This window comes from Dunckerocampus dactyliophorus, chromosome 10, assembly GCF_027744805.1.
Source record: "Dunckerocampus dactyliophorus isolate RoL2022-P2 chromosome 10, RoL_Ddac_1.1, whole genome shotgun sequence".
Taxonomy (NCBI): Eukaryota; Metazoa; Chordata; class Actinopteri; order Syngnathiformes; family Syngnathidae; genus Dunckerocampus; species Dunckerocampus dactyliophorus.
In genome coordinates, this window is record NC_072828.1 from 26,671,459 (window position 1) to 26,692,621 (window position 21,163).

Below are 21,163 nucleotides of genomic sequence, written 5' to 3' on the forward strand. Positions count from 1 at the left end.
CCGGGATGGTCCGACTTAAATCTTTCCCTTTTAACAAGTTCCCTGCTCTTCCTTCCGACCCCCTGCGGTCCCCAGTGGTCGGAGCTACGGGACCGTTACAGTATTTGGGAAGGCTGCGTCGACAACCGTCAGGGGAGCTGAGGAGGAAGTTCACTTTTTGAGTTGTCCGCACTTTAAACATCTAAAGCATCCTGGGCATGAAAGCCCAGAGGACCTCAGGTACAACATATGTCTGCAATTGCCATCTTGTCATGTTGCACACAAACGTACGCACGCGCTTCCTCTGCTGGGAAAAGCATGGATACATTCAGGATCCACCTGTAGCCATACGTTATGTCTGCTTCCTCAAAACAACCCCCTAAATCCACTTACTCCTGTTTGTCCTCGTAGTGATAAACAATAAGGCTTGTTTTACAGTATTTATGAAAAAGATAGCTTGATGGTCCTGCCTGGTCCATAATTTATGAATGAAAGGAGGCCTATGTGAACCTCCCCAACCACCTCGTATAAAAGTAGCCCCAAACTCCTGTTCCTTCCCAGCGCGACTGATCAAACAGATATTGTTACCACTAAAATAGCACCACACATGGAGCTGTAGGACCTGCATGCAGAGGGGAGGAGGAGGAGGTGTGGGCGAGGGAGGAAAAATGTTGAATTTAGTGGCGATTTAGACAACGCTCCTCGGATGTTAGTGTGTGCGTGGAGGGGTGTACTGTACAAGCGTTCATGTAGTATGGTGTGTGTGGTGGGGGGGCTGTCATCTATCACTGGACAAATGCTAGGATGGGGGGGGGGCTGCGCTGCTAGAAGCGGGGGTGAGGGGTTGTCGGCCCGAATGGTGCTGCTCCTCAAATGAAATAATATATCTTTGAAAGCCTACGCCCCGTGCCGGTCCCCGCCGCCATATATCAAGCCCATGAGCGTCTGGTGGAGTCGCTCCAGGACCATTAACCTTCCACCTGTTCCCCCCGCCCCAACCCCTTTTGACACCCCCCACATCCAACCCCACCTACTGGTCCTCTTTTCACCCCCCCTGCTGTCCTTCACCGTGCCCCCCCCTCCTCCTCCTCCTGCCCTTGGTCGCTGCCTCTTGTTCATCTTCCCATTTAACCCCCTCCCCTGCTCCCTTCACCTTCCTCTCTTCCTCATTTCCCTCTTGACTTTCATCCCATCCTTCTCCAGCAGTGCATCATGGGCGCCCCTTCATGCTCTCCCCTTCCACCTCTCGTCTCATCCCTTTCTGCCGCTTCCCTCATCTTCATCGCCACATCGTCTTTCTTTCCCTCTCATCCGCACACGTTCACTCTCATGTCTCTTACAGGGTTCTGTCCCTCTTTGCCGCTCCATCTTTCTGTACGCCGTTGTGGCGAGGGCACAGCGTATTGGGGGATGCTGTGCAACCTGCAGAATAATCATTCAAATCCAGTGGAGCACGGCCACAGTTACAAATCTCTGCCAAACGTACGCGTCCGCCGACCCCATCATGCTCGCAGTTTGTCAGGGTTAGGGTGTCTGGGATGGTGTGGGGGGGCTGTTGACCTCTGTGACAAGACTGACATTGCAGCATAAGGCTTTCTGGCTGTGTGTGTGTGTGTGTGTGTGTGTGTGTGTGTGTGTGTGTGTGTGTGTGTCTATGGTTATAAATGTTCCATGCCCTTAATTTCACATATCAGGCCTTAACAGCTTGTTAATTTCCATTCAGGTATTGGGTTTGCAGGGAAACATGAGTACTTACTAGGATTGTGATGATACCCCCCGTCTGAAAAGCATGTCAATATGTGTGTGTGTGCGTGTGTGTGCGTGTGTGTGTGTGTGTGTGTGTGGTAGATGATAGGAAGACAGTGCAGTCTAACCAGGCTATGCTGAGTCAGTAAATTTGCATTAAATATTCATGTTTTGATGGAGAATATGTGAAGGGGTGTTCTACAGTCTGGGAGAGTGGGCAACATTACACAACCCCCTTTGCTTTTTTTTTGTTTTCATTTTTAGAATTCTCAGGCGTCGTAGGCGCATATGAAATTTGTTTTTTCCCCAAATCACCTGGTGGGCCCCGATCTGAGTCCGGACCCAGACGGCGTCTTATACGGTCCGATAGCCGAGAAGTTATTAAGTGTTTTAAGTTTTGATGGTGCACTTGTATTTTGAGTTTACTGTGCTGGTTGATCAGATCAGGAAATTGACCGACTTATTGCATGCGAGTTAAGCCATCCCTCAGCCAATCAAATCTGCATTCCGTGCGCTGAACATTGCGACTTTAAATACAGAGACCAACGAAAGAGGAGAAAAGCGGTGCAAGAGACACGGAGGAGTAATAGATACATGGGGGGGGTTTGCTTGAGGAAATTTTCTGCAGCTGGATCTTTTGAATTTTAGTTGCAACCTCATTTTCAGACCAATATTTCATTAACAATAACACCTAGATAATATATTTTGGATATGCATGTTTGTATGAACATGACTGTATATTTCTGATTCATTCATGAAGGAATAGTTTTGATTTTTGTATTATTATTATTATTTTTTTTATTTTCATAACCATTCCAAAACTCTAGAATGGCAGGTGGTGTGACTTCCTGTTTTTTTCTGATCTAAAGAAATGAGCTTTTCCATTAACATGCTAAGTGAATTGATAATATTATACTGTGTTTGGAAAGAGGTGCTGATTTGCCGGTCCCATGGTGATGATGCCTGCATAAGCTCCAGCACGCGCCAGTGAGACCCGAGTGAGGACAAGCGGCATAGAACATGGACGGATGGACGGATGGACGGTGATGATGTAATGCGAGTGTGAATGGTCGTCTGTCTCTACATGTGCCCTGCGATTGACTGGCCACCAAGTCAAGATGGAGGGTGACGAGGCGCCGGGATGGCCTCCAGCTCCTCATGACCCTGAACAAGGTATTTAGCTGGAATAGTTTTTCCGTTTACCTTTTGTCCCGCTCTCCTATTTTTGTAATCTGTCTGCGTAACTTCACCTCTTCTACCCACTGCTGCTCAATTTTGTTCCCCCCTTTTCTTCACTGTCGCTGCGCTCCCGCCACATTCCTTATCTATTTGCGTCCCCTCTCATCTCCCCTCTTTGTTTCACCTCTTTTCGCCTGATCTCTCCTCTCCCCAGCCATCTGTTTATCCAATATGGCCGCCGCATCTCAGCTGGGAGCTTTCCCAGGGAACCAGACTTCTAATACAGTTCCTCCTCAACTTAATGGGCCTCTGCTCTGCTTTTGCAATTCCTGCTTCATGCAGAGAAAAAAAAAGCCATAGAAAAAAAGCGAAAAAGAAGTGTCTGGATCCATGCAAAAGCTGTCCCTAAATGACTAAAACAAACAGCGAAGCCACATTTGGAAATGTCCCAGGCGTTTCCATCCCTCCTCCGCTTCTATCAGGTTGATGGACTAAATATACGGATATGGTTACACCGTATTTACACACGACAGCTTCTGTGGCATGCCACTCAATTGGTTATGTCATCATTAGACTGATACAGCTAAAAAAAACAACTAAGAGACAAGATTATTAAGATGCCACGACTATTACGAAATATGGAATGACAAGGAAATATTCTCTGGGGGAATCTGGAAAATGAATACGCAGATGTGCATGCGATAAAGGAATAATTTCTACAAATTTCCTCATGTGTTTTCCAGTAATTACCTGGCTGGCGGGAAAACTGGTGTGTGTGTGTTTGTGTGTGTGTGTGTGTTGAAAAGGCACACAAAAGCGCATGTCGTTCCGAAATGAGACACACATCCTCTTTATTAAAGGGTGTGGAAAGGAAAGGGGGAACGGGGACGTGTGTTGAAAAGGGAATTGAGTTAGGAAGGTGAGACGTAAACATATGAATCATCAATAGTCCCAATCTCCCTCCCATTGTGTTTGTTGTGGGAGTCGGGCCAGCCATCCCATATTGCTGGAACAATGGAGGAGAGAGTGTGGCAACTATGAGTCACACTGACAATAAACCAACGCAAAGTGTGGCAAAGTAGAGGTTGTTTATTGGAAAAGCCCAAGACTTGTGTGACCTTTTTATTTAGTTTATAAGTGAGTTCTATTTCGACTAATTACTGTAACTGAAAACATGCGTATCACAATGGGAAAGCGAAGCCATTCAAATGTGTGTCGTCCAATAGCGCCAATAAACAAATAAGTACAAATGAAAGCATAACCAGAGGCTTGTGCATTTTTAAATAATCATGCTTTATACATATAATAATAATTATTATTATTAATAGCATCATAGAAAATGAAAGGATTAATAAATATTTTTATATATTATTCATTCATATATATTATTTATATTATATTGTTATTCCTCCACATATATTAAAACATGTTCTGCAAAATTGTCGACATGGGCGTTAAACAAGAAATATACCAGATTAGTTTGTTCCGTACGACACTAGCTACACTTGCACAATGCAAACATTTAAACGATAACAATGCTCAGTAACCTAAATATTCACGTAACCACTGCAAATTGTAAATAAACAACAAATAAACAATGAATACCTTTTCTGAGCTGTAATTATTATCAAACAGCCCTTTTGTTTCAGTTTTTAATTTGTGAAAAATGTACGTATGCGTGTATTTTGACCTAACATTGCGAGCAGTAAGTAAGCAGGCAAGTGGTCAGGATTGCATCACAACGCTTGACATGACATCAGTGCAGTGGTGAGTACATTAAAGCCTGAGCTCAGGATGAGCACCACCACCGTAATGTCTCCCTCCCAGAAGAAGAAGACGCCACGTGCCACACTGGAAGCGAACACGGGAGGGATCTTCAAAAGGTCCCGCTAATGGCTAAATGTGTCCGAGTCCCGTGACGGAGGCAAACTTATGGAAACTAAATCTTTAAACACTTGTTTTGGCAGATATCTCGCACACACCCCCTGAGCTTGGCTCGATTACCAAAGACATTCTTTTGTTCTTACTGTGCTAAAAATAGTGAACCCGTAATGTGTGAGTGCCGTGTCTTCGTTTGTGAGTTTGTGTGTGTGTGTGTGTGTGTGAGAGAGAGAGAGATGAAAGTGTATTTATAGTTCCCTAAAGCTCCACACCTCTCCTGTGACAAACTTTTAATTCTACCCTGCTTCCTGTCTTTGTGGTCCGCGGCCCGACCTCACATTTACAAACAGATGGAGTCACATCCATGCAAGGACTTTAAAAAGGATGAGTGCTGAATTCATTTCAAAGTTTGTCTGTCGCTTATACTGTAAAAAGGGGCATATTTCTGTTTTACAATAATAACATTGTGACAACGGACACACACACACACACACTCACACTCATCCAGCCAGTGGAGGAAGCAAAGATCACGCTTTGGTCTAACTGTACAACAAAACACAGCACATGCATTCAATAGAATTACCAAACATGAAAAGAAAATACTTAAATTCAGCAACTGGGGCGCCAACTAACGATTACTTTCTTAGTCGATTGACCTGAAGCTTCCTGTTTCAATTAATTGGATAATCAGTTAGACCCACATTGGTATGAACCAAACACAAACAGTTAGTGGTTTGGTCGGCAACATATCGCAAAAGAGGCAAAAATGATGTGTTTGAGTCAAAGCTGATGTGTGTGAAACGCTTTCATGGATGACCAAGTAAATGTAAAAGTACTCACATTTGAGAGGCTGAAATCAGAAATGATTAATCGAATACGAAAATAGTTGTTGATTAATTGGATAATCGATTAATCACCGATTCATCAATTAATTGTTGCAGCTCTATTAGCAACTAACCAAAAACAGCAGGGTTGAAACCCCTCTATGCTACCATCCGTCTCTCTACTCTGTCTGGCCTGGTTGGGTTGAGATTGAGGGACAGACGGCTGTCCCACAGGGCCTGGATTCTGTTCGAGTCTTCTTCCCTAGAGGGAGTTTTCCCTTGCCATCGTCATGTGGGGTTCAGTCAATTTGCTTTAATGTATGAGGAGTGTGGTTATCCACCTCCTCCGTGTGGAAAGTGCCTTGAGATAAGTTCTATTCTGAATTATATAAATAACATTGAATTGAATTGAATTGAATAGTAAAAATGGTCCAAATCGTGAACTGCGCTTCAGCATCACGACACTGAAACACTTTTTTTTTCAATCCCTCTTGAGTTTAGATTGCTCTCCACAAAATTAGGCACTGCGCTATTCTACAATTATTCCTGTCACATAGATGAATTATTCCCCGCCTACCACACAAAAAGGAGAGTTTTTGGGTGTCCAGCTCAGGATTGTCCTCTTTTGAGCTGAGGCCGTTCCCTAATTTTGTAACAGAAACACGACTCAGTTGCTATTAAGCTCCAGTAATATGTAGTCATTAGAGGAACATAATGACATCACATTCCGCAGCTAATCAGGGAGCGGCAAACACAAGTGGTTGTGGTAATTGAATTAGATTAAGGGTGTGTGAAATGTTCATTCAAAATTAATGGACAAAGAAAAGACACACACACCTGGCAACTAGCGTGTGTGTGTGTGTCAGTGAGGTCCCTGCGTCCCAGCTGAATGCAAATGGAAATCTCAAAAAATGTCAATAGTGGCGACACGACGCATGCTAAATGTCAACATATGTTTTCAAGGACTTTGTAATTGTCTCCCTTTAAATAATAATAATAATAATAATACATGTAATACACTGGTTATTTTCCTCATCCGAAAATAAAATTATATGTAATACGTGGAGGTAATTTTATAACTGGCCCCAGCCCATCAATATGCAGCTGAGCCTTTGGCAATGTGCTATGCCAGACAAAAGGTTGAGACAACAAGAATAAAAACAGTTGAAGCACAGAACATCAGCAGAGCGACACCGTGTTGCTCTGAATATTAACCTTCACTCAGGGAGACAGCAAACCCGCTTTTATGTGCGCACTTGAATTCCTCCTTTGGGCTCTTTGTTGAATAATGCCCTTGAAAAGTGTATTAATAAGGTTTGTGTCCTCACTGATTTTGTGTCAACCTGTTCGGGACTAATAAATCTGATGTGGTTGCATTGGTAACTGCAAATAAATATGTTGTGATCTTGGCAGATGTTGTCATATTGGAGATGGTTCAGATCAATAGGAAGAGCTGCTGTAGTTTATTTGCAATGAAAGTGTCCGTGCCGACCTAATGAAGTCTGATCATCATACAGACATGAGGTACATTCAAACGTATTCAGTGGCTTTCTGATAGACTTAAATGCTTCTGTGTTGTCAAGTGGCTTTTAAGGTGCAGTGTATTGTACTGATGAACAAGGCCCCTGGCAGACAGGAGACAGAATTCATACAGAAATCCCAACAATCCAATTAGTATTCCTCAAGAGAGTAGGTGAAGTTTGGAGCATAAGCATTGAACGGATTGCAGCTTCCTATTATGCAGTACAAGCAGTGAAGTATGTGGTCATAAATGCAGTACTGATGGCAACAATAGAACAGACAGATGTATCTTCAGTCAATATGCTAACCAGTGATACATCATCACAGTGTGCACAGTCAGATCAGGAGAATCACTCATGGGCAGATAAATCACCCAGACTATGACCCCTTGAAAAAGGACCTGGAGTTTTCACAGCCCATAGCCAAAATGTGTCATGTTAGGGAAACGTATGACTGGCTGCTGAATTTTTGATCAGTCATTAGGACAGTAGGCAGCCCAGTGAATTCATGCATTGGTGTTGAGCCGTGGCATATAAGAAGTGGATAAAAGGCATGTCTAGGATTGAGTGATTGAAGGAATGTTCATGGACTGTGCTGACAACTGTCTGTTGTAAAAAGACACAATGTTGACAAGTTGTGGTCCTTAGAGGAATTCCAAATAAGTAGAACCAAAATATTACAACTACAAACTACTGACTGATAAAACTATCCCATAGCCCATAGGGGTGTCCCGATCCAATATTGATTTCCAATGAAAGAAAACGAGTATTGGATTATATCGGCCTGTATCTAAAATCTCTGATATAAGCACTCCGATAAAATCAGTCCATTCCAGACTTCCAGCACTTCTGCCTAGATCACAACAGCATGTGCAAAACTTGTCATGCACAAGTTTCCTGTGGTGACACAGAACCGGAGTAGTTTAATACGACCAACCGCACATTTGAGGATTTCCGCACGACCACGGAAATGAAGAACCAAAGGTCTGGACCCTCAAACAACCAACACTGTCCGAAACATTTGCAAAGCGTGAGAAAATCCCACGAGATGGCAAAATCTCATTAGCTAGAACAGAAAAGAGGCCAATTTACTGTATCGTGCTCAATGACCAGCCTCTGATGGTAGCTAGTAAATACCTACTGTTGCTGACGGTTGTTGGTCAAGCCTTTTCAAATGTTCCACACTGCAAAATATGTAATAAAAGTATGTTTGATTCGTGCTGATATCGGCTTGATATCCGTACCAGCCAATACTCAAGGCTTCCATATCGACGTCATGTCGGAAGTGAAAAAGCTGTATCGGGACACCCTTATAAGACAGTATATACAATCTGACAATATGTTGGCGTTTTTTTACTGTCACAAGACCATGCACACCCACCTTGAGTTCACGGAAGAAGATGCTGCTGCGAGCCCATTCCACGATGGAGAAGAGTGTCTGGTCAGCCATCTTGCACATGAGTCCAAAGGTGTTGAGTTTCTCGTGCTTGCCTCGGCTGGCCTGCTCCTGCTGGAGGTAGGCTAGGATCTTTGCTTGGATCTGTGGCTCGTCCGGTTCGCACTTGAGCAGCTCTACGATCAGGTGGGGGAAACTGGGTGGCGAGCCTGACTGGTAGGCATCGGCGTAGGCGTAGCCCATGATGGACTCTGGGGAGCTGGTGTACGGGTCTGGGTACTCGGACTTAATGGTGCGTGTGCCTTGGAAGTGTCCGTAGGCCGTTTGATAGCCCTGCAAGCTGCCTGCATGCGGCGGCATTGCCATGCTGACAGGCGAAGTAACGAACGGGCTGCGGTCATAGTCTGTGGGGGGTAGGGCAGTGGCATGATGGTGATGGTGATGGTGATGGTGGTGACTGGTGTGGTGGCCAGCGTGGTGGCTGAGTGGAAGGCCCTTGGAGGCAGCTGAGTGGATGTTCTGAATGGCTGATGAGATGGTGAGGTCGGTGGGCACAGCCTGCATCACCTGGGTCATGGCCTCGATTTTCAGTCCGTTAGCTCGAATCAGCGCCTTCTTCTGTTGCTTTAGGGCCCGGTCACGTTTGTACATTGGGCCAAACTTGTTGCGTCCTCCTCGCATGCGATCTGCTCGCACAGCTAAAAAGACAGAATGATACAAAAGAAGGAACCCCATTAAGTAATCACCATAAGAGTTTGATAGTTTCGCACAGAAGTAGTGCAGTGAAATTAGTATCAAATTGATTGATTTCAGTAAGGAAAGTTAGGAATGATCCAAACTGTAACTCCTAACCCTGTGAATTCAAGGCAACATATTGGTAGTTTTGTGTTGAGGTAGGACTCAGACTCAGACTCAGACTCAGACTCAGATCAAGTAAAAAATGGACAGTGTTATGGAAGGACATTCAACTTTTGGAATTCCTATGTAGGGCAAAGGTGTTCCTGCAGCGATTATACTTGACATTGTTGACTCTGAAAGCGCACAGGTCTAACAGATAGTGAAGTTACTCATTGACCAATGACACAAACCTCTCTGCATCACTGTGCTTGTGGTTCACACAAATGAATATCCAAATGAAAAACACATTGCCAGAAACATGAAGATATCTTGTTAATAACGTCTTACTAATTAATGATATGTAAAAGCTTCAAAACTGGATCGGGATAGACAAAAACTAGAGGCTGGAAATTAGCATATGGATTCTCCCCCATGCCACCCTCACGCAAGATCCCGTGGCGAGGATCACACTGTGTATGTACAGTTGGTATTTCTAATGAACGAGATGGTTACACGGAGGACTGCTACGGGGGCCGCGTGTGATCTGGCTGACTGCCACCAAGGCGAAACTCCGCTGCTGTCTCCCAGTTGGGGGGTGTTGGAGTTAATTATTCATACTTAATCACCCTTTACTCTGACCACCGTGCAGAGCAAATAGACATCTGGGGCTACAACAGAAAACCTCACCACAGTACTAAAGTAATCCGGCATTATTCTGTAGAATAAGTCTTGCCCCCGTATTTTAGATGTTGATTCCTGGGATACCATGGTGACTTGGTGGGAGGTCGACTCCAGTTCGTAATGTCTTAATAGATGAGTAAAAGAACACTTGAGGACTACTAAAGATTGGGCGTGGAGGACTGGAATGGATGTGCTCCCCTCCCACCCCCTTGACATACACTCCAAAGCTGCCTTGGGAGCGATTTTAATGACCTCCGCTAGAAAAGTGTCTGTCACTGATTGGAGCGAGAAAGGAGCTAAGACACACACCCACATGCTGACACCCTCTGATACGCTCAATGCACTTGATCACAGACAGAGATGGGAGCATGAATTCTGACACCTCAAAGAGTTTGTAGTGCATACAGAGCGAATAACGCTTACTGACACACAACTGTCTCAAGACACTGGAACGTCTACTGCCAGGGATTATAACCAAGTAATTAGTATTGATCAATCAGGGCCTGTGACAAATGTATCCATTTAATCGTTAGAGTAGGGTCATTTAAAGTATTAATGGTTGGGCCACAATGTTGCAATTAATGAGCCAGGAAACCTATAGCTGGTTTTACTGGGAGACAAATGAGGCTCAGATAGCCTTCTTGCAGCCACCCATTATGAAAATAAAGATTAGGTTGTGTTGCTTTATGGTCACCAATACCAGCACACATACACATAAAAATGTAACACATATATGTAACGAGTGTGTATAGTAGGATGAGGGAGGGTGTCAGTAAAAATAATTCACAAACTGACCAAATCTACTGTACTGTATAGTAGAGCTGCAACAATTAATCAATTAATTGATGATTAATCGATTATCCATTTCATTGACAACTATTTTGGTATTTCTTTTTTTTATTTCAAAATGTAAATATCCTCTGATTTCTGCCACTCACATGTAAAATATGTTTTCATTTCCTTAGTCATCCATGAAAGCAGACCTATTCTCTTTGTCTTTTAGGCAAAACAAGGTATCCACACACATCAGCTTTGAGTTGGAAAACAGTGATCGACATTTTTGCCTCTTCTCTGATAGGTTGTGCACCAAACCACAAACTGTTTTTGTTTGGTTCATATTGATTTAGTCAGTGTAGGGCAGAGGTCGGCAACCTTTACTATCAAGAGCCATTTTGCCCCCTCGCCCAATAAAGAACAATAGCCCGCAAAACATCACCTTATAGATATTATAGCTTATAAGAGATTTTTTTTTTAACTCTTTTCAAAAATGTGCATGTTGCCCACTCGTGTTAAAAAAAATAAACAAAGAGCATGTGGCTCTGGAGCCACGGGTTGCCGACCCCTGATCTAGGGCCTAACTGATTACTTGATTAATAAAAACAGCAAACTTCAGATTAATTGACTAAGAAAATAATGGTTGTTTGCAGCCCTGCTGTATATTATTCATCACTAAAGGTAGCATGTAAAGCAAACAAGCGTTATCATACACACAAATAACCTTTTCCACTCACACACTCCCTAAACACACAAACATGCCGACACGCATGCACACAGCCCTCAGTGTTTATGTCCTCTGATTTATGGTAGTTTAATATACAGGAATATTAAGTGCACGCAGGTGAGCATCCCTGTCGGTCGCCAGCATATTAATGGTTCCTGCAGAGCCTTGCTGACACCCTGTTTGTCATGTCGGGGCCCCGGCCCCTGGCCGGCGATGAGCCCTATCCCGCGCACACACATGAATACCTATGATACCTATGCATAAGTAATGGGACAGCTGCCTGGCTTCCGCCACCGGCTGATGGGTGACAAATCAAAGTGAGAACGATGGAGATAAAAAAGGTTGATGGAAAGATGGTAAATTACATCGGAATATATTCACATTCTGTTGGCGATATCACTAATCCAGATGGATGGCTTTGCATGTGGTTTAAATAGAATCAAAAATACGCTTTATTAGGTTTTCCTACACAATGTAGTTTTTAGTTTTAGACACTGTAAGAAGTATTAATTTAGCAACACATAAGTATTAAGCCTCCACAGCAGCCCACAGCCATACTGCATCTTTAGGGCGATCCACTAAGTGAAGGAGACATTAGGCAGATCAGTGAAGCATATAATCAAGGTAACTTCTAGAATATCCCACCAGTGGGGGCTACTCGGATGTAGCATGCTTCATCAGCTCGATTGTTAATGGTTTGAAACACTGCTGGCTTCTTTCGTTTGACTCAACTCTGGCAAAGACGCAACATTGCAGAACAAGAGCCCAGTGTATTTGTGTGGCAAAAAAGCATATTCTTCTCTGTCCGCAGAGTGTGCTGTATGTATTCATATGAGCATTTAGTCGGGGTGTCGGTTTATAGAAGTCAAACAATCCTCTGTTGTGGCCTATTCCAAAAACATTGCACACACATGGACACTCCCTCACCAAAATCTATATTTGGTCGTAATTTCAAAGCAGTCATGGGATTGGGGCAATTTACAGCGTTTATCAAAACCAAAAAAAGCGTTATTTGGGTTTAGCTTCAGTAAATGATAAATAATAGGCCAATCTATATTAACTTACTATACTACCTCAACTCAAGCCTTAAATTAAAAATTGGGTTTTTCTTCATCGCCCAGGAATTGATTACAAGTGTTGGGCAAATGACTTTTAAAAAAGTAATCAGTTCTAGTTACTAGGTACTTTCCCAAAAAGTAATTGAATTAGTAGCAGAATTACTGCTTCATAAATGTAATTAGTTACCGGGGAAAGTAACATTCAAATATCTGGCACGCACCAGTGAGAGTTTACCACATCAATGCTTCATGGAACGACCTGCTTGTGTTTTGTGTTGTGTTGTTTGGAGTGCTGATGTCCCCGAATGCACCTCGAGTGTGATTGCTGGACAATGAGGAAGTGTTGTGTGGCTGTGCAAGTTGGAGATGTTGGAAGTGAGTGCTGTTATTGACGTGTTAGGGTCAGAATAACGCGCCACATTGCACTGTCGTTAACGGTGTTGTAACGTTTGACATGGTAACAATAACGGCGTTATTTTTAACGCTGTTGCTCCCAACACTAATTTCGACAAACATTGATCAAAAAGCTTGTTATCAATTTACTGTACGTGTGCTTTCTTGACAATCAACAAAATAACTTCCATAACTTGCACACACAAATGGCGACCCAATAACAACTGACCCTAGACTACCGTAAATTCCGGTGTATAAGTCGCACGTGTCCACTTCATAAAATAACATATTGTGGCGAACACGAATACGTGAGCACCAGGCAGCTCTGTATTTGACAGGAGCCAATCATGAGCTGTGAAAAAACTCACGACAACCTCATCAACCCATTGGAAATTGCAGGAGGTCATTACTCAATATAACAGTCTGACTCATATTACAAACAACATTAAACTCATCACGCAGCAACTTAACACGCAAAAGGTACCTACGAAATATACAAGCATGTACTAATACGAGATATCAAAATAACAAATATCAGCTATTTTACACCTACCCATACTGCATTACTGCCAGAAAGGCAGTTCATTGGAAGACAAGCAACCTAGATGGATAGCATTGCAGAGGGAGTCAAAGGAGCCCGGAGCACAGAGCCCAGAGGGAGGCTGACGTCATTGCATCAGTATTGGTATATGTTTGTATATTTCTGAGGTATATTTTTGGGTTGTTAATTTGCTCTGTGATGAAGTTAATGTTCTCAGTAAGATGACACCGTGAGTCAGACTGTTACGTTGAGTAAACAATTAGTAGTAGGTTCAAAGTTTAAGAAAAAAGTAGCGGCTTATACATCGAATTTACAGGAGCACTTTTCTGACTGACTGACTGAAACTGATTAAATACAAGGTCTCCCTCCTCACCCATCAGTGCATTCATGGACATGCCCCCCACTATCTCAAGGAACTCCTCACCCCCCAGACTTCCTTATGCACCCTCCGGTCTACAACCAAAAACACCCTTCAAGTCCCCACAACTAAGCTCAGCACCATGGGTGACCGAGCCTTCTCCGCTACGGCTCCAAGGCTGTGGAATGCCCTCCCTGACCTCCTAAGGGCCCCACAGACTGTAGAGGTTTTTAAAAGAGACCTAAAAACCCCTCTTTAAAAAAAAAAAAAAAACATTCTTTTAAATATCGTGTATAGGTTTAGTTTTAATTTTATTAGTTTTATTTTATACTATACTCCTGCTTTGTTTTAGTTATTTTTTTTTTTACTCTGTAGCACTTTGAGATTGCCAAAATGTACTATTATTATTATTATTGCTAGTTTTTTGTCGATACATCTTGACACAATTGCATCGCTGTGCACAGAAAAAACATTTTTACATTTTTATCCCCCAAAAATTGTACTTTGGAAGACTTATTTTGCAAAGAACTGGAAACAGAGCAGACAACCCAAACTGTCAAAAATCAACAAACATGATGGAACCAAAATAAACTGTCATGCGTTTGGCTGTTGCTCATTTCACATATCGCTACAAGCGGCTGCATCATGCCATGAAGAAAAGCACAAATCTCTTTCAGTATTTTTGATCCAACGGTAGATTCTCTCGCCCGTGGCCGTCTGAACACCTTTGCTCTTTTCATGAATACGTGCATTAGCTCGGGAGATTGGTGTGCGTGTATGCGTGTGTGCGTGTGCGTGTGTGTGTGTGTGTGTGTGTGTGTGTGTGTGTGGCAAGTAGTGTCAGCCTTCCTGTATAAGAGCAGTGCTTTACTGGTTGTGGCAGGAGTCGGCCACCAGAGCTTCTAGCCCCTGACAGGGTGCCGGAGGGCCCATCGTGCCCCCGAGCTGAAATCTGCCGCCAAGCAAACCAAACACCACCCACTGGAAAATGACAGGCTGGGACATTCTGCCCAGCGGCCATTCACAATTAAGACCGATTAATTACACCTCGCATGGCAGATAGAAGGGAAAAGCCTCCGGAAAGATTTTAGTTAAGCAGTTTTTTTTTGGGTTTGTTTGCTTTACTTTTCTCCCACACTCTTTGTGGTTCTTTAAGGCGCTTCGGGACTGTAAATTTATAATTCACTATAACCAAATGAATAACATATCAGCAACACTTGGTTCTCTGTTAAATAATTAAAATCTTGTTTTACAATTGTTGCAAAGTGACCTCTAGGTCAAGGTATGGGATGGAATTAGTGAGTAAAACCAAACAAAAAGTGTTTTTCAATATTATCTTTGAACAGGAGGAATATTTCTTGCCCCTGTCATCCTGTCACTATTCCACATAGCTGGGTTTGAGCGGGCTTCTGAGCCGCATTCAAATTAAACAAAGAGGCCCAGAACTGGCCGGCCAAAAGTATCATCATTACCATTCTTGCCCTCATGCCAAGTTTTGTATTTTTTATTCCCTGTCTGGCAGGGTTTAAGTGCATAGCGGCTACCAGATACCCCCAAACTCCCTCTGACCCCCATCTAAAATACTAATAAGCATTGCTAGTTTTCAACACGGTGGTAGAAAGAGGGATTTCATTTCACATGTTAACAGAAACGTTTCTAGTGGTCATCTCTTCATGTATATACATTTATTTGCAGGTCGTTTTATTGTCAGAGGAGGTATTTAACGTTCTAATGCGCTTTTGTGGACATCTCCATTTCTTCCCATTGAAAACTATCATGGAATAATACATTTCATGCCAAAGCATGAATGGGCTCTGTTGAGCCGCGTTCAACTGTGATTTCATGGAAAATGACAAAATTGTCATTTGAAAAGTACGTCGCTAAAAGTTTATAAAACACCTATGTGGACGTAAAAAACCTCTTCCATGCAATCATTTTTTCCCTCCGCTGTTGAGCATCGGTAATTGCAAACAGGCAACATATCTTGAAAAGTATATGATGCTTAGCAAAGAATGCAATGCCGCTTGCTTGCCTTTTCACTTCTGCAGATGTGCACAACTTTTAGATGACTTGTTTTATGGAGTGGTTTCTTATATAAACCCGCTTCATTGTGTCATTTTACTGCAAATGGATTACTACTGGGAACAAAGTCAAATCAGTGTTTAAATATGTCTGAGTCGCCCACAACATTGGGTACACCTGCAATGATTCCAATACGAGCTGCATCAAAAGATACATGACAGTAATGTTTGGTTTTGGTTGCCACTGTAAGAGAAGTACTGGTTTAGTGTTATTACTGTGCTAGTAAGTTTAAATCTTTTTGCACAGAGGGCCTCATCCTGAAAATCAAAAGATGTGGACGGCCACTTTGACATTTTTTAGGTATTTTTCAAAGTTATGAAAAGGCAACAACAACAAAAAAAGTACTGTATATATGTAAAGACAAAGCTTTGTGTTATTATTACTTATTAGGATCACCATTTCAGCTTCTTCACTTTACATTTGATCTTTTTCCTCTATTTTTCTCTTTTTTGCTTTTATTTCTACAATGTGCTGTGGGCCAATTTAACTGAACATGGCCCCGGGGCCGCACTTTGAAGAGCTCTGGCTTAAATATATGAAATATTAGAAACAGCCAAGCATACCATCAATTGCTTTTGAAAATAAGGGACATTTTGAGGAAAATAAGGGAATTTAAGGGAAACTATGGGAAATTCCTCCCGTCGTCGCAAGAAAAATTGTGAGCGTGGCGGAGCAGATACCTTACTGCCATCTGCACAAAGTTGAGGCACGGGAAATTTTTGGCAAACCGCTTAAACGGGAGGGCGGCAGAGGAGAAAAGGCAAAACACGGGAGTTTCCAGGGAAAACGGGAGGGTTGACAGGTGTGGCCCCCCAATGTGATGCAGTGCAGTTTGGCACGGCTGCAAAAAAGTGTACCAACTCTGTAATAAAGAAATTATTACACAGTAAAAGCAGGAATGATTTCCTTCATTTTGACATAAAGGCTGTGTGCAGTTGTGCTTCCTGTAAGGAAACCTGCATGTTTAGCACAAATAAGAAGAGCAAGAACACACACATAGAGATTGAGAAGGAAGCACGTGACAAATACACGAGTAAGAAAACATGCAGTTCCAAGTCACTTTGGCAGCTGAGATGTTCTAAATGTGAGTGCGTCGCTTACCTTCCAGCTTCATGCCGACAGTGAGGCACTTTTGAAAGCGGCAGTATGGGCAGCGCTTCCTCTGGGTCTTGTCAATCTGGCAACTCTGGTTCTCTATACATGTGTAGCGCTTGTTGTTCTGGACCGTGCGCTTGAAGAAGCCCTGCGGAGGGAACCAATTAACATGTCAACCCGCTTGACCCCAGCCATTTGATGGTAATGCACCCATTCACACACACACTGAGTGTACACACGCACACACACACACAGGCACAGCTATATCGCATGGTTAATAAAAAAATGAATATAGGGTGCTTGTAACAAATAAAAAGTTTATTAAATCACATGTGACAACTGTACTGACATTCCAAAATTAAAATAAAAATTGCCATTCATAATCTGGTCCCTTCAACTTTGAAAGGAAATCATCTTTCCAACTTTCCACTTAGTCATGAAAAGACTTCAGCACACGGGCACAAAAAAAAATCCAATACACAATTTCCATAATTCCCAGATCCGGAATTACAGAGATTCCGACTAGCAACATGGAATTAATTATTGGCAGAAGCAGTGAGGACGGAGGGAGTAATGTATTCTAGATCCATAACCTAGGAGGAGTTTGTTTCAACCTGGTCTTTTCAAAAATGAAATGAAAAGAAACCGCTGCTGTCAATATTTTACCTGGCACACATTTAATTGACAATCTGCATCAAAAAATAACAAGTGCTGAAATATCCATCCAAAAATACATATAAAATACGGTATACCGAAATATCTACACCAAACCACACCTGTCAACATTTGCATTTGGAAATACGGGATAGTTTCTGGGAAATAGGAGCAATTCCTCCCCTTAGTACAAATGACCTTGCAGATTGCTGTGGCACAGGCGTGGCTAATGTTGCCATTGTCGCCTGCAGAAACTATTTCGACCGGAGGGCCACAGGAAAGAAGGGCAAAATACGGGAGTTTCCCAGGGAAAACGGGAGGGTTGGCAGGTATGCAGCAAACTCTTTGAAATTGGCTCCAGTAAAAAGCAGCGGCATATTCAAGAAAATATCACTTTCAAGCAAGAACAAGCATTATTATTATTATTATTATTATTTATTATTCTCTTCCTTCCTCGCGCATCAAAGATCCTCATTGGAAAGGCTACATGGTTATGGTTTCATTTATTTCAACCGTGCGTACAGGTTACAGTGAATGCGTCATGTTACAATTCCAAGTGTCCGAAAAGGAGTAGGAAGAAGCAGAGCAGCGGAAGTTTAGAACATGAGAACGTGAGAAAATTGGATGTCAATTTGTATTCCGGAATCTCATTCGTAACCATACAAGTGTGGTTGCTTTACTTTAAAAATGCCTCCCCTGTAAGTTGTAGCTCTAAACTTCAACTTCATTTGCTTTGCCCGTGTTGGTTTTGCGCCGTGACCTTGACCTTTCTGCAAGCTCCTTGCAGTTTGAAGCACTTGTGTGCCGTCTCACACTGGCCTCCTTCTGAGCGTGCTTGTCAGCATGAATGAAGTGCTACCGTGTTGACTCAACGTGCACTTTTGTGGGAGATAACGGGATTTTAGCACGAGAAAGCCCGACAATTGCGGCGCCATTAATAATCAGGTATAGCCTGCTTTATCGAGCGAATCAATGGCCGGCTGCAGGTAAATATCAATATTATTAATGTTTCAACAAGGACAGGCGGCGTTTGAAAGAACACCTCTTCATCTGCACCCCGCATGCATGCAGACTGAAAGCCGTGAGGGCGCGTTGAGGCTGAGAAGCTTCACAGATGCCACCGACGTCTCCCTCCAAGCAAGTACTTATAGCATCTCAAGGTTACAATACGGAATCCAATCTATAACATCTGCTTTGAATAATGACCGCATAGGCAAGAAATGTGTGCCACAGCATCAATACTGTGTTTTTTTTTCTTCTTTTACTACAACGTGTACTAACACAGAGACATTTACCTTGGTAATGTCTGCATGAGGACAGGAAATGGGACAAAAAGCTTGCTGATGGAGCTCAAATTCAAAGCGGTTTGCTTTGCAGGCACCTCGTTATTAACTTTTGTATGGGAAGCCTTTCCCATTCAGACGGCTGCTGTGCCGTTAATGAACTTGTGATGAAAGTTGCACACACACTCACACACTCAGGAGAGGGAGATAACGGCCACCGCAAAGCCAATACGGCTTTATTAAGGATGAGGTTGATGCAACAATGCATGTTTGTTCATTGCAACTGCACTGTTTTGGTGGCCAGTACATTAGAAGCTGCCTAGAGCTGCAACAATTAATCAGTGAATCGATGATTAATCGATTACCCAGTTAATCGACAACTATTTTGGTATTTTGGTATTCGCTTTTTGATTCTCTGATTTTAGCCTGTGACCATTTTTAAATGTCCCTACACATCCATCAAAGCAGCCCTATTTATTGTCCATTATCGTTATTATCCATTATCTATTTATGATCTATTATCTATTTATTACCTATTGTCTATTTATTATCTACAGTATTATCTACTTATTATCTTTTGTGTTTTAGGCAAACCAAGATATTCAAACACATCAGCTCTGACTTTGGAAAACAGTGATCAACATTTTTGCCTCCTTTCTGATATGTTGCAGACCAAACATGGAACAGTTTGTGTTTGGTTCTTATTTATCTGGTCCGTCTCGGGCCTCGCCGATCACTCGATTAATCGAAGCAACAAGCTTCAGATTAATCAACTAAGAAAATAATCGTTAGTGTAGCGCAGCCACCGCAAACTAAAATCGCAATAATAAAACGTGGTTTTCAATAAATACCATTCAATTAAATGACACACGGTTATGAGAGTCAACACTCTCATTTCATTTGATCCGGCATGCATTCCAAAATTGTTTTGTGTGACACTGGCAGCAAAGTTGTGCTCTTTGTCCAACAAATTTAACTTTCTTCCTCTGTACCGTGCAAAAAAACTTCCCAAACTTGGGAGAAATACGTTTACAGTCTTTGAAGAAAAGAACAGAACCATAAAAATGCAATTCTGTACACAGAATGAATATACAGTTAAAAAAAAAAAAACATTGAATTTTTGGAGACACACACACACACACTGGGGCCACGTTATAGGCAAAAATGACACACACACACACATACACACACACAGCATTTTTGCTCTGTGGAGATTTTCCACTGGATGCATGATGGAAAATGCGCCCACTAACCTTGCAGCTCTCACAGGTGAGGAGTCCGTAGTGATATCCTGACACCTTGTCTCCACACACGGGACACATCTCGTCCAGGTCTTCGTCATAGGAGTAGTCCATCATTTTGATTTGAGGGGCTGCAAGGGACGCATGCACATTGAGAGAGAGAGAGAGAAGGGGGGGCTATTATTACAATGCAGCCCCTATTCAATTTGCAGACTAGTGCAACGCAGAAGGCCAAAAAGAGTGGAGCAAAAGTGAAGACTGTGGAAGTCAAGCCTGCTAAATATGCGATGCACCCACGTTGGGCTCGCTGGGGTAAAGAGAGATATTAGAGTTGCCGCCCACAGACAAGCGCTCATCTCTGCAGGCAAGCAGACCAACAACCAACGTGGTCATTCCCTGTCTTAACCCCTCGCCATGCTGACGGCTTCTTTCGTTTGATATGATTTGGCATTTTACGCTCCAGTGTGAGTTTTTTTTAATGGCTGCAATGCAGATTCAACCTTTCACGAACAGAAAGGCGGTTTCATTTTGACACCAAAACCACAAATAAATTCCAGCGTTATTTATTTTCCTATTGTTTTATTATTTACCTCGCTCATTAGAAGTGGTTGCATGCGTGATATCATTCAGCAAAGAGTCAGAATGACATTTACAGCAGTTGCAAAAGCATTTACGGCTTGGATCATAAAAGCAGCTGGGATCAAACAGGAAAAAAGGAGCCCTAAAAGCGGAAAGATTGGTGTTAATTTTGTTTTGCCTTTCGGGGCGTCTCGTCGAGGCCTCAGCGCCAGCATTTTTGCCCCCTTTTTTTGATAAAAAAAAAAAAAAAAACGTAATCGCGTAATAATAATTAAAGGGGTTGTTAACACCTCCCTCTGATGCTGTGAGCAACAGGTTGCACTGCCTTGCTGGGG

At 42.7% G+C, this 21,163-nt stretch overlaps 1 protein-coding gene across 1 annotated transcript in view; it reads right to left on the minus strand.

The window, feature by feature from the left end:
* Window positions 1–21,163, minus strand: part of nr5a2 (nuclear receptor subfamily 5, group A, member 2) — a 67,069-nt gene that overhangs the window by 44,104 nt on the left and 1,802 nt on the right. Inside the window, exons 2-4 of the mRNA XM_054788796.1 lie at window positions 20,262–20,380; window positions 17,078–17,219; window positions 8,511–9,223 (exon numbers count right to left, since the gene is read on the minus strand). Of these exons, the coding sequence (XP_054644771.1) occupies window positions 8,511–9,223; window positions 17,078–17,219; window positions 20,262–20,380 (974 nt within the window). The remainder of the gene's footprint in view (window positions 1–8,510; window positions 9,224–17,077; window positions 17,220–20,261; window positions 20,381–21,163) is intronic.